This window comes from Columba livia, chromosome 9 (assembly GCF_036013475.1).
Source record: "Columba livia isolate bColLiv1 breed racing homer chromosome 9, bColLiv1.pat.W.v2, whole genome shotgun sequence".
Lineage (NCBI taxonomy): Eukaryota > Metazoa > Chordata > Aves > Columbiformes > Columbidae > Columba > Columba livia.
The window spans coordinates 11,777,760-11,791,932 of record NC_088610.1 but is presented as its reverse complement, the minus strand read 5'-3'; the positions used below and the strand labels follow the sequence as shown (position 1 = coordinate 11,791,932).

Below are 14,173 nucleotides of genomic sequence, written 5' to 3'. Positions count from 1 at the left end.
CACAGATGAAAATATTCGTAGGTATCTGCTCTTTTCTATAGCAAACCCCATCTTTGTTCTGTGTTTTTAAACGAGGAGACAAATCAAACATACTCCAGCTGCCTTTTGTGTCCACCTCTGCCAAATGTCATTCATCAGCTCTTAACGCTTGCTTCTACTTTCTGATATGTGTCAGCACATATAACTTAAAATCCTGTAAAATTAGTTTCTGCAGTTTTATTTCTGAGACTAGACTTGCCTCCTCCTTTTCTCTTTTGCTTTTACAGTGGATCCAGGTATCAGTATTAGAGATCACTTCTAATGGACTCGCCCTATTGCTTATATAGCTGTTTTAATGTATCTCTGAGATTATCAGACTTTCATGTGACTCTTCAGTAAAGATCATCTGTAATAAGCTACTCTCGGGTGATCATTTGAGACTGGTTATGTTGCACTCAGAGCAGAGGTCTGACAAGCAGAGGGCAGATGAAGCCCCTTTTATCTGCGTTCCTGCACTGAAGCCAAAACCTTGGCTGCAAGAACCTCCTGCAGAGCACGGGACCAGTTTACACTTCCCACCCTGATACCAGTGCTACTGCACAGGCTTACAGAATTGCTTCTGTGAAACTTGTCTCCCTCGCTTGCAGTTCTGTACCAAATATCTGATTTTTTGTATTCTTGCCATTGCCCCATGTCTGACCAGCCTGGCACGTGCTGCGGGAGCTGCGACCCACTGACGAGTTACACTGGAAATAGGAACTGGGAGAGCTGGAGAGAAGCAACACCACATCGTGCCATGCTGCGGGTGGAGAAGCGAGCCAGCTCAGTACTTTACAAGCAAGCATTGACCTGCTGCATCGTGTGGGCCTGCCCCATACCACAACTCCATGTGCAAGCATAGGATTGTCACAGGGACTGATACGTGAATGTCTTGAACATAGAAAATACCCAGAATTTGCGAGACTTCCCACAACTGTCCTCACATGACAGACAAGGCAGAATGGCAAAGAACCATTGACCGCATGAAGAAAAGGCAGCTAAAGCTTTTGAAAGCACTCTCAGACTTGTATTATCTCTTTACTGAAACTTTAAATGCAGAAAGAGTCACCACCTTCTTGCAGCTAGAAATGCTAGAAATTATAATCTCAGACTGTTTCAATATCTACAACGTAGTTTCCAGGAATATCACAGTAAATCTGAGCAGCTTCTTCTCTTCTATAATGTCCGAGGATAACCTTTCCAGCATAGGAAAAAATCTGTCTTCATCCAGACTTTTTTTTTTTAATCATTTAAAGGACCTTGATACGGCCTGTGAAAGAGAACCTGTGTTTTGGAAAAAACAAGACAAAACAAAACAAAAAACTGAGGGTTAGCCTGCATTGCACCCAGTGAAGTCGTGCCAATACATCATTGACAATGGAATAAAGTGCTCTGGCATGAGACACTTCACTCTTTTGCAGTCTGCCTCTATACTAGACGTTTGCTGTAATGCATCAGTGCTGGCAAGTGCCAGATGCCAGGCTGAAACAGCTGTAAGGGACTTGTGCAACTTGCAGTGTTCAGTTCACTGAGACTCTCACAGGAGAAGAAATTACGTCTAATGCAAGGAGGTGAAAATTTCCCTTGTATCTAAGAGCCAAAAGGAAAGGCCAGCATTTTTGCAGGCTCCAGCCAGTTCACTAATATTAATTTGAAGGATTTGGTACTCTGGGAGGAGTGTTAAAAATTCCAGAAGTAGAACAGCAATGCTGAAAAAGCACATCTAAGTTTATACTTCTTCACACATGTTCCTCCACGTATACTTTCAAAATGCCAAAGGATATAGTTACAAGTTCTTATATTACTGATTCAATTCTGTAAATTGTTTACTTTGGTGAAATGAATGGGAATTCCAAAGGCCGACTTCTGGGGCAATAGCACTGGCCAGTGAAGTTGGTACTGGTGATGTATTTAAGCAATTCTGCCTCAAAGATGCAGCTCTTTAGTTTGGTAAGTTAATGAATTACTGCAGATGTTTCACATTGCTCACAGTATGGTTTATTGTTCATATACTTAACCTTGAAGTACTATTCTTACAGTAACACAGCTTAATTAAGACAGTTAAAATAGCTGAGCTCTTTCCTCGTTTTTTACCAAGGGAGATTATGTGAATAGTGGGAACAACTACTCACAAAAAACTTTTCTATTTTTGAGGTGTTTTTTTTTAAAGTCAGACATATAGTCCAGCCATATGGAATGGATGGATTTCTGTTCTATGAAGAGTCCTTAAAAAAATAATTCACCGCTCTAAAACATTTACAGTTAAGCTGGCCTATCAGAACCCTTCTCAGTCCTCCTCATCGCTTCAATCAGTGTTACAGGGGGATTGGACTAGATGATCTTTCGAGGTCCCTTCCAATCCCTAACATTCTGTGATTCTGTGATACATGGCACTTTCAGCTCTTTTGGTAGACATAACTTGATTACTGCAGAAATGCAAGCCTAACACATCCCAAAACAGAGATGCAGCTGAAAAATCCATGCAGGCTGTTTTTATGGAAGATACTTGTCCTTAATTTATAAAGTTTATGGTATGACATCAGAAAATATAAGTAGGTTTTCAAACAATTTATTTGACCAGTGATATAATCTTACTATGTGAAAAGTGAATAGTTTGCAAATATATGCACATAATGTATAGAATCACAGAATGGATTGGGTTGGAAGGGAACCTCAAAGCTCATCCAGTCCAACCCCCCTGCCGTGAGCAGGGAGATCTTCAACCAGATCAGGTTGCTCAGAGCCTTGTCCAGCCTGACAATGTACATCTGTTAACAAATGTTTTACAGCAGAACATTTGTCTTCTAATTGTTTAAAAGCACAGTGTGTCCACCTGCAAAAATTCTGACATAATGATTCATTTGCTATACATAAAATTAGAATAAGGTCTGTATAGAAATGCAGTGTCTCACATATTTTAAAAAGCCAGGAAAGAGTGCGTGGTGATGTAGCATGATACTCTGCTCATCTCATGGAGTTAAGCTAAAATCTTACTACTAATACATATGTGGTAGAAACCTACAGAAACAAACAAGTACTTTGCTAATGTGGCAATTACTTTTTTTGTGTATTATGTAGATTTGATACAAAACTCCTGATTGAGCAGCATTTTCAGAAGACTTGCTTATCTGATTCTTGAGCAGAGGTATATTGCACATATCTGCAAAGTAATGTTTTTCTTGCACTGAATATTTATATTCTCCTACATCTTCCTTATGGGACTTCCTAGTCCTTTTAGTCACCTTATCACTTATCCATTACTAAAATATGCTATTAATATTAGGATGTGCTGGTCAGCAAAGCAAGGAGCAGTATTCTCTGCTTCATAAATATCACATATACATTAATGTTCACAGTGCTGCTGCCCACATAATTCATTCAGATTAGTTAGCTGATGCGAATTCAGAGAGATGTCTGAGATGAAAACAAATGTGCTCTTTAAGTTTAACCATATTGCTTAAAATTTGCTTATCTTGCTCACATTTCTAACTGAGTAGGTATAGTTTAAAGGGCAACTGAAATTTTCTGTAGATGATAATTACTATTCAATATTAATAGAGAGTGTCAAACTAAAGTCCTAACCAAGGAACTTGCAATCCAGAGAGAATATAAACTCTTCCCTCAAAATACATCCTGAATTCTCCCACTGTGTGTTGATGCATTTATACTTCTATGATTTAACATTTGCTTTTAATAAAATAAATTATGACATTTGACTACATAGGGAATTGTAACTGGAAACATAGCTAAATTATTCTAACACATGCCTAAACAGGTGGGTAAGAACACAGTTCAGTAACACAGCTCTTTGAAAAAAACCTTTAAGCATGTCAGACCAGTTTTTATAAGCACTTGTGTTTTATTTTTAGAGTAGCATTTGTTGTCGTGTATTTTCTTGCAGGCATGTAATTTTTTAGTCCAACATGAGATTCCACCCCTTATTTTTATCCAGCCACAAAGGTTGCCAGGTTGTGAAACACCTATGTGGACAGAACTCATCAGAGGGAAGGTTTGGTTCTTTCTTGCATATCCACCAGCCCATGCCTCAACTTCTTGTGCATCCTCAGATTGTAGCAGTCCCTTACATTAAGAAAACTTATGTCTTGGCCTCCCTCTCTGCATTAAGTTAAATGTTTAAATTAGGCTAGAGCTTAAATAATTCAATGTTATAAGGTTTTGAAAAAAAAAGTTTTAAATTTCCCAACTGTATTATTTTATTTACTCTTCAAAAATGCTGGAATCATATTAGAAGAAGATTTATCTGAATGGCAAGCTGAAGTCATTACCCAGGCAGATAAGCCTATAAAGCATTAAAATTTATCTGAACACAAAATACAGGGCCTGGTTGTGGCATACTCTGCCTATTTTTCTAACAGACATGTAACAGAGAAATGGTCCAAATGAGCTTAATAAATCTCTTTCTTAAACTCACAAAAGACCATGTGCTTACTTCCATAATTCTGTTGGAGTCTGCTCCTTTGGAGAAGATAAAAGAGATAACCTCTTCATTCAGAATATAAAATGGCAATTGTTCAGCTGATGATTGGAATATTTCCAGTAGAAGGACTTAATTATGGAACAAAATTAGCTCAATCTGACCTTTTTAGAGAATAATGCAAAAATAAGGGGTTTTTTTTTGCAAACGTCTTCCTGGAATAACTAAAATAAAGAATAATTTACTTCACTTTTTTACAAGAGCAAAAGGTGGTAGCCATGTAGCATACGATAGCAGCGTTCTTGCAGAGATGGCAATCCAAGGATAATAATAAGACAGCATTTGCAGAGAGGGATAATATATTTTAATAGACTAGCTGCTACAGTTTAAAAACAGACCAGCTTTCAGACACCCAAGACCTTTTCAGCAAGAGCAAGTTCACCTCTGTGACTCAAAATTTCTAGCTTAATGTCTAGATAGTATAATGATTGTGTCATAGAAATGTATGGTATCTATATTAATTACATTCTGAAAGCTCCTCTTGGCATGAAGAGAAAACATATTGTTGCAATCTCTATTTTACCTAAGTGATAAATAGCAACAAGTGCTTGCACCCACTGACCTACAGACTGGGTATGATGCTGTGTGTTAAAGCATTTTTCTATTGGTGCTTAGTTAGATGGCTTTATCTGTATTGAAGCACTGCTTGCTAGGAAAACAAAACAAAACCACCACAACCAACAAAAAAAACCAAAACCCTAAACAACAACAACAAAACTGTGAAGAAAAGCTCATTTGTTTTATCAGTCCCATCTCTGATTTCCTGACATTCTGCATGCTTCTAAACCATGCTGATACTACTGCATACAAGAAAAAAGGCATGAACAGGTGGCGATATTAACAGGCTTCTTATGGTACTGAAAAATGAGAGAGAAATGTTTCATGTCATGAAAGTCAACATCAATAATCATCCATCTTCTGTAGATATGGAAGTCAGCCAATGTGGTTCTTGCTGAGGAGGCGTGAGATATTTCTTTTGCATCGGAGCTGTTGCTCTGGACACAAGTCATAATTTGTCTAATATAGATGAATGAGGACAATATTATTAATATTTCCTTTTTTTTTTTTCTTTTTTTTTAATAAACTGAAAGCTCCCCCTTCTGGCACTTTTCCTGAACTGAATGCAGCTTTCCTGATGCCTGCTTTTAGCAACAGGAGATATTTCCTCTTTTGCTGTCTTTTTAAGATCCTTGTCACAAATATTATTTAAAACTAGTGTGTTTATAGTTTCCCAAGGATTCCCCATTTCCCATTTCAAGGCTTGATGTGAACTCATTTAAGAGCAGGCGGTTGCCCTAAGGCTTTACCTATAATTTTCATCTGTTGCTTTTCCAGGCAAAGACTTACCTGCTTTCCACTTTGCTACATTTTATAGAGTATAGAAAACAATTGTCTGAAAAAGTTTGAGTGTTAGCACTTCAGGGTGATCACTGTATCTCACCTATAACCCTACTATCTATTTTCCTAATAAATGCCTTGGAATCACTTTGAGAAATATACAGGATTTTTTTGAACCAAAGCTGAAGCTCTTGTGAGAGCAGATCTTGTCCAGGCTCAGGGAATTTGCAAGCCAGGGAAAGGGGGGAAAACAAAGAAGCACTTGTTAAGGGCACAATTTTGGTAACTGCTGTAGCTGCTCTCATCTCCTTGCTGTCTGTGTTTCAAGGACAGCCAGTGTCAATCATTGCTCTAATCCCTTAAATCAGTGCAGTCACTTATGTGCTTAACATGATGAACTGATTTGTCACTGATTTTTCCACAGTCGTATACTTATGTAAAGAAAGGGGCAGACATTCCCAGCGTGTGCAGCCACAGGATCCTGTAGTTCCCATAAATTCCAACATTTTAATTTTGTTACAGTCACCGGTACCATCCCTCAATTCCAAGCAGGCTGACAGAGGCAGTGAGTCTGGTTAGGAAGCTTTCATTAGATTTGCTATCATAGATTCAAAGACATCCTCTCTCTGTTCTCTTAGAAACTGTTTGTGGGGGGGACAACATTTTAGTGGAGCGTGAAGACAGGAATGAATGCTTCTGTGCGGGAAGGATTATACTGGGGCTATCCTTTCTCATAGACACACACAGCAGCCCTCCAGGCTACACAGAAGAAAACGAGAGTGAAGCAGACTGAAATTACATCGTATTCATCTCAACTCAGCACTGAACTGCAATAGTAAAATGAGAATGAATTAATTATGACTTCCTTTCTGGGCTTTCCCTGTATATCGAGGTGGTATTTTCTTCTATGGCAGTGATGCTCCTTTTTTATACAGTTAAGTAATAAATGTGGGAGGTTTTAGTTGTAGACTAGTGGTTATTTTGAAGTCTAGTATCAGAGTAACAATTGACTGTGGCCACAGTGAATGAAGTATGCCCATTAGACGTGGTACATTAGGTCTGGAAGTGGGGGAGTTGCTGGCCTGGCACTTTATGTCACTTCCCTATTCCTTCTCCATGGTAACAAAAATCAGGATTGACCTACACAAACAAACCTGCTTGCCCCAAACAGAGCATAGCTCAAATACAGAGGCAGCGAGGCCAGTTAGCTTTCAGTGCAGTTTACAGCAAAGAAGATCTGTTGATATAAATATCTACACATACACCAGGGTACCAAATGTAAGCTTGCAATTTGAAGTCAAATTAGCCTAATAGTAAAGTAACAAATGACATGTTAATTATATACATGGACATAGGCACAGGCATGCACCTGTCCATATTCTTGTTAAATTCTTACTCTATATATGTATTTCTTCTTAGAAATGTATCAAAAGCTGCTTTGACTGTCATAATGAAACAGTAGGACTACTTTGAGAACTGTTTATCTGAAAAAGTACTGTAAACTTTTGAGTGCTCAAGAGAGTTAAATCATTAGAACTTAGGCAAGAGTAGAAGACCCACTAATATCTAATTAATGTGGAAATAATTGTTTTAATGGTTGCATTTCTATACAAAGCATGTACTGAAAACCAGTTACACTGTTGATTTAGTAAATATTAAATCAGTTTGATATGCAAATGGTGCTGGGCTACTTCATTATGCTGGTATTTTTCAAACTATAAGCTGAGGAAGTTGGATCCCATCAACAAATGGGATCCAAAAGCAAAGCAATGTCTTCTACCAATAGAGACTTTCTTCAAAGTTTATATTGTCCACCTTTTAGACCCAGTAGGCTCTAATGACAAGATTAACAGCAACACTAAAAATTAATAGGAGGGTACTGCTGGGAGCAGTGTAAAACAGCCATTCCTGCGCCTGACACATTCCACCGTTTTCCTTCCAGTATGAATAAAAGAGAGCAATTCTTGTGCTCTCCAGATTACCCCTGAGCTCTTATCTTTTTGATGTTAAGGGGTCACGGAAACAGCTTAAATTGTCTTTATCCGTTTAATGCAGATTCAATTAACTCAGGTTAATGACTATGGGATGGAGCTCTGGGAGTTGAGAGCTGCTCATGTTGTTCAACCTGGTTTGTCCTGTGCCATAAGCTGTGTTTCTGAGGGGAGGAAAAAAGGAAAAGATAGTGTGTTGCCAGGGCACAACCAAACAGGGTCTACAGAGAAGTGGAACCATTGCCTCTCAGGCATGCACGAAGTTCATGGCTGCATCTAAGCACAGAACTGCCAACACTTGACCAAATCACTTACAAAATTACTGCAGCGTATCTGCTTGCTAAACCTTTACTCATAAACTTAGTGCAAACAGCATGAAGTCTTTGGCAATAATATGTTGTGACCTGTCAGACTTAGAAGAGTACTTTGACTGGGATGTATCTTCATTTTCCCTGCATTACTGTACCCTGGCTCAAAGAGTGAATACCAAATGATTTGTTTCAGCAAGAGTGCAAAATTACAAATTATTGTCCAGTGAATGTGGAAAGTTACGTAGTTGTGTAATATTTAATGGCTTCTACTTTTGAAATCTTACTTGAAAAATTGCAACAGAATTACTCGAAAGACCACATCCTAACCCTTTCTTTTTCATTTAAATTCACAGGATTTTTGAGCACTGGGGACCAAGCAGCAAAAGGAAACTATGGCCTCCTTGATTTAATTCAAGCTTTGCGATGGACTAGTGAAAACATTGGGTTCTTTGGTGGTGACCCATTAAGAATAACTGTTTTTGGATCCGGTGCAGGCGGTTCATGTGTCAATCTGTTGACTTTATCCCATTATTCTGAAGGTAACCGTTGGAGCAATTCAACCAAAGGTATTATGCAGGTTGCAAATTTTGACAATTTTGGTGTCTGCATGCCACCACCATTAGTACTGTGTGATGCTCTGTATATTCTCTTTGTTCCTATGAACAGTTGAGTTCAGCTGAATATTAAGCGAACTTTGTAACGGCTATACAAGCCGCCTTCTCCCTCAGCTTTTCTGTGCATGTTTAAATTTTGGGTCACCTTCTTTTTCCCATGGAACTTTGTAGAAACACTTTATAGCAGACTTCTGAACAGCATTTTCTCAGTGCATCATTTTTGTCTCTTTTCTAAGGGTGTCTCTTTTAGAAAACCAGTCAGTCATGCTCACAGTAGATGAGGTCATCTATATTCAGACAGTCATGAAAGGCATGTTTAGTTTCTTGTGAGGAGGAGAATTTAAAGAAAACCGAAATGAAACAGTTTCTGTTTTCAGGCTAACAGCTGAAATGCTTAAAACTATTATTTTGTGTGAGGGAAACAAGTATCTAGTTGAGAAATCTTTTGTCGGAAACTGCATGAACTTTACTTGCTGTCATCTAATAAAAGAATGGTTGAATGTTTTGCATGCACGATCCAAAATTGTCAAAGCATCTAAGTTGCAAATGGTTTCTCTTCTATATGTTTTTTTCCTATTCCATAACTAACACCTTTTCTCTCTAGTTGAGGCAGACAGCAGGAAATTAAAAACATGCTGTTTGAGGCACCCAGTTTTTTTCCTATTATTCTAGCACCAAAGTTCCACACAGTTTTTCTCATTTGCATGGCTATTGCTTATTGATCACATAACTTTTGTCTCACTGTTTTCAAACATTTTTATCTGTATTGTTTAGTTTTACCAGGGACATCATGCTGTGCCCTGTGCATACAATCTTCCACTGTTTTATATTGCTGTATCTCCATGGGGGATTAATTGGCCAGTCATAAAAAAATAATTCCACTGACATTAAAAGAGCTGCATTTACCCGAAGTCATGATGCAGAGCCCACTGAGGTCAATGGAAGTGACAGATTCTTCGGATCAGGCCTTTACACTATTTTAATTGAGAAAAATATCTAGCTTTTACAAGAAAGGTCTAGTGGAAAATAGACTGTGGTTTAAATTTTCACCCATTTCCACAATTTTATTTTTCATGTGATTTGTATTCTTTTTCCCATAACTACCTGCAGTTAAATAGGACATATTTATAAACTGGCCTATAATAACAAGATGTAAGCATTAGCTCATTACACTGTAATCTGAGGGTTACATTGCACCATCTTTTTCATCGGAACTCACAAAAATAATGTTTCTTATAGAGGATTTAGCTTAAGGTTGAATGAGGAGACCTGGTTCCTCCTCCCCTAACTCTTACTTGATCTTTATTTTCATCTTGATGTAACTTGACATTAATGCAAAATGCCACATTTACAGTATCTGGACAGTCATGTGTTGCCTCTTATCAGGAAATGTTACCCTGTCATATTCTAACACATGGGCATAATTCTGCCAGGAGCACAATTTATGTGGGGAAACTGATGCAGTAACTTGGCAACATGGCAGGTCAAAGGATTCGGGAGGGAACTGGAGAAGGCTTAAGGATGTACAGTTAAAATCCAATTGAAAAGGTAAATTTCTGGGCATTTCTTCTCTGACAAAGCAAAAACGTGTTTTATTGAAATTCAGATTAAAGGAAACAATGTGCCACACTCTACTATACATTATGTTTCATTTGAGGATAGTTAGACCTGCCATTAAAAGAAGTATTAAAATAAAAATTGTTCAGCCTCAAATAAGAAAAGTCATTTCAAGTTTTCAAATATCTTAACATTTTCAAAAAAACCTTTTGTTTCACATTATTAACCAGTCTCTGTCAGAAGCTGTAAAGTCAGGTGCTCTTTGCTTCCTTCAATTCCCTTTGAAAGGATCCCTTGGTAGTTGAGAGGAAGAATTCAGCCTTATTCAAGATGGTGCCGTTCATAGCTGCCCATCTGCACGTGGGCAGAGCAGCACCCATCTTTAGAAAGTGCTCTAAAAATGTAGATGAATGTATGCAAATTATTATTATTTACTTGGTGAGAGTTTGAATAAGAGTCACAAAGCGATATGGTCCATTGAACATTTAAATCGTCTTTCCATCAGTCTGAAGCCCATAAGCTATAGTAATCATACATATTATCAGATAAAAATGTAGTTCTGTATCCCGTGTGGTACCAATTTCTGGCAGGAATTATGTGACAGAATGAAAATAATTTTTCATACTGTTGTTCATTTTTCACCAAGTGGTTTGAGAGGATAAATATTTCCTTAAGCATTCTTCAGCAGAAGGAGGGATATTCAGTTTCATTTCCTAAGATAACTTTATGGCTGGAGGACTTGACCACTTTTACTTAGTCCAATATTTGAAGTTTATGTAGCACTTAGCAAGCCATAGTGTTTATATCAGCATTTTCTTAATACGTAGCTTACACTTTCTGTCCTAATAATAAAGCAATAAAAATAGATTTACATAATATGCAAAAAAGAATCATTATGAGGTATCATGGCATACGCATTTGTGAAAATTCAGTTTTGTCATTTAGTTACATTTATTACAATGCCTGGATCCTCTGTGGTAATTCCACTGACTTTGAGCTGATTTATACTAGCTCAATGTCTGACCTTGTAAGCATGCAAATATATTTTTGCCTGCTTTATAGCTCAAGTTCTTTCTTATTTTTTAGTCATATCTTGCAAGGAAATAGTATCTTGGATATGACTTCTCATAAATTTAAGGAGAGGCCTGAGTTTACATATTTCAGTCCCTACCTATCTGATTTTAGGACTTTCAGATTTGGACCTAATACAGTCTAGAATGTTTTTAAAATTCCTTAGAAGCCTGTAAAATGTTTTCAGATAGGAACTGATGCCAACTAACTTCTGGGTGTACAGGGTCTGTCACTGCAATAGATGCTCTAAAGGCATGTCTCTGACTTGATGGTGAGGCTATGGAAGTTTTTTATTAATAGAAATATGTCAAAGTAAAAGCTATCTTTTGCATTATTGGAATAAAATTCTGAGGTAAACAGAGCACCTTAACTCCATTTCCTTTAGCGGGAGTATCCAGCTATTCATCAAGCATTAGACCAAAGTTACATTCTTAGCAAAATTGAGTGAAGCCAGATGCCACTTCCAGTCCCTAAGCAACTTTACCAAAGTCAACGGAATTAAACCAGGTGCCTATCAACATAAATTAAAAAAAATTGACCCATATATCTTAAATCAGCATAACTTATGTATGCTATAGACCATTTTGTATTACCTACAGTGAGCTATAGGAGGTAGGGTCCAGCACAGAATACTTTCTAGTAATTAGTGCAAAAGATGTGCTACTGAAATGAACTGGATGTACTTCTGTGGAAATGCAAAAAAAATAGGAAGGCCGCAGTTACTTCATTATAGTGTAAATTTCTGAAATTAGAGATGGACATTCCAGGAGAGTGCTTTTTCTCTATTTTTGTGCACAGTTCAGATTCATAATCTCTGTCAGAACTGGAACTACCCTCGCCAGAGGGACCAGGAGAAGGCAAAGGGAGCACAAGAAGTATGAGGACAAGGGTGGAGTTTTGATTGCATTAAAATCAATAGCAAAAAAAATTGATTGCTTCATTGACTCCAAGTGGGTGAGGCTTTAATCCATACATAATATGTTCAAAAATGCTTACAGAAGCAAGAGGAAAACATCAGTTTAAACACATTCTGTTATTTCTATGAGTGGAATTCCTGATCCAGAGTGCTAGTTAAATCAGCATAAATTTAAATTAATCATACTGAAGTCTTTGGGATTTGCTACAAGTTTCTGTGCAGAGCCAGATCATACTCTTTCTCTCCCCTAAATGAATACCTGAACATATGTTTAAATCTCTGAATTGCAAATAGTGTAAAATATATAATTTCCCTTTTTTATGTGTGATCACCATAAACCTCATTAAAAAAATAAACAAACAAAGAAAACAACAACAAAAAACAAAACAAAGCAAAAAAACCCTCTTTATAAGAAAGGACCTTGACTCTTAGACACTTAAAAATTCAATAGCTGCCTAGTACCTTCTCATCCATTGCTCTGGAATAGAAACTTTTGCTGTGACATACAATTCAAAAGCACTGCACCTCTCAAACCAAGTTTAATCCCAAACAAAACGTAAAAAAAACAGTATATCAGGTTTATTTAATAAATAGTTATGCATGCTGCTGATGGCTTGAACGATATCCAGAAATTCAATCCATTTCAGAGACTGGTTGGCTTTTCCTTCAACCTATAAATTCTTTTCACTTTAGGAATTTATTTCAAGCTGATAGTGTTATCCTATATAAGGTAATGTCACTTTTTCTTCTTCCTGAGTTTGTTTTGAAATCTGTTCCTCAGATGGACTACATTGAGGTAGAATCATTTGCTTCAGTTTCTGCACATATTGCATTTATTTTGTGTACATTACCTGTAGATACAATGACAGTCAGATCTGACCATCTTGTGTATTTATCTATTATTAAGATTCAAGTATCTCCTCTGTTAAATTTTTCTGTTGTTTCAAATAACTCCTTTGAATCTTTCAAGTAAGTAGCTGTTTCAAGGTCACTTCAGTAGTTTTTAAATATTTCTCCCCACAGGACTTTTTCAAAGAGCAATAGCTCAAAGCGGAACAGCTCTCTCCAGCTGGGCGGTGAGTTTTCAGCCTGCAAAATATGCCAGGATGTTGGCTACAAAAGTTGGTTGCAACATGTCAGACACTGTAGAATTGGTAGAATGTCTGCAGAAGAAGCCTTATAGAGAACTTGTTGACCAGGACATTCAACCAGCAAGATACCATATAGCCTTTGGACCAGTAATTGACGGCGATGTGATACCAGATGATCCTCAGATATTGATGGAACAAGGAGAATTCCTCAACTATGACATCATGTTGGGAGTTAACCAAGGGGAAGGGTTAAAATTTGTTGAAAATATTGTGGATAGTGAAGATGGCATATCAGCGAGTGATTTTGACTTTGCAGTTTCTAATTTTGTCGATAACTTATACGGATACCCTGAAGGCAAAGATATACTGAGGGAAACTATTAAATTTATGTACACGGACTGGGCAGATCGACACAATCCTGAGACGAGAAGGAAAACGCTGCTGGCTCTGTTTACGGATCACCAGTGGGTTGCACCAGCTGTGGCTACAGCAGATCTTCACTCAAATTTTGGATCGCCTACATATTTCTATGCCTTCTACCATCATTGCCAGACAGATCAGGTACCTGCATGGGCAGATGCAGCCCATGGAGATGAGGTTCCTTACGTACTAGGAATCCCCATGATTGGCCCTACTGAATTATTTCCTTGTAATTTCTCCAAAAATGATGTCATGCTAAGTGCGGTGGTGATGACTTACTGGACAAACTTCGCAAAAACTGGGTGAGTACCAGATAATGAATAGTCTTGTATACAAACTCGGGATATAAAG

General features: G+C 37.6%; 1 protein-coding gene across 13 annotated transcripts in view; it reads left to right on the top strand.

The window, feature by feature from the left end:
* The window catches only part of NLGN1 (neuroligin 1), a 381,690-nt gene that overhangs the window by 360,052 nt on the left and 7,465 nt on the right, over positions 1–14,173 (top strand). For 10 of the 13 annotated variants that reach the window (XM_065073820.1, XM_065073819.1, XM_065073818.1 and 7 more), the window contains 2 exons: positions 8,507–8,719; positions 13,335–14,124. In XM_065073820.1, coding sequence (XP_064929892.1) covers positions 8,507–8,719; positions 13,335–14,124 — 1,003 coding nt within the window. The remainder of the gene's footprint in view (positions 1–8,506; positions 8,720–13,334; positions 14,125–14,173) is intronic. The other 3 variants (XM_065073821.1, XM_065073829.1, XM_065073825.1) reach the window with 1 other exon arrangement.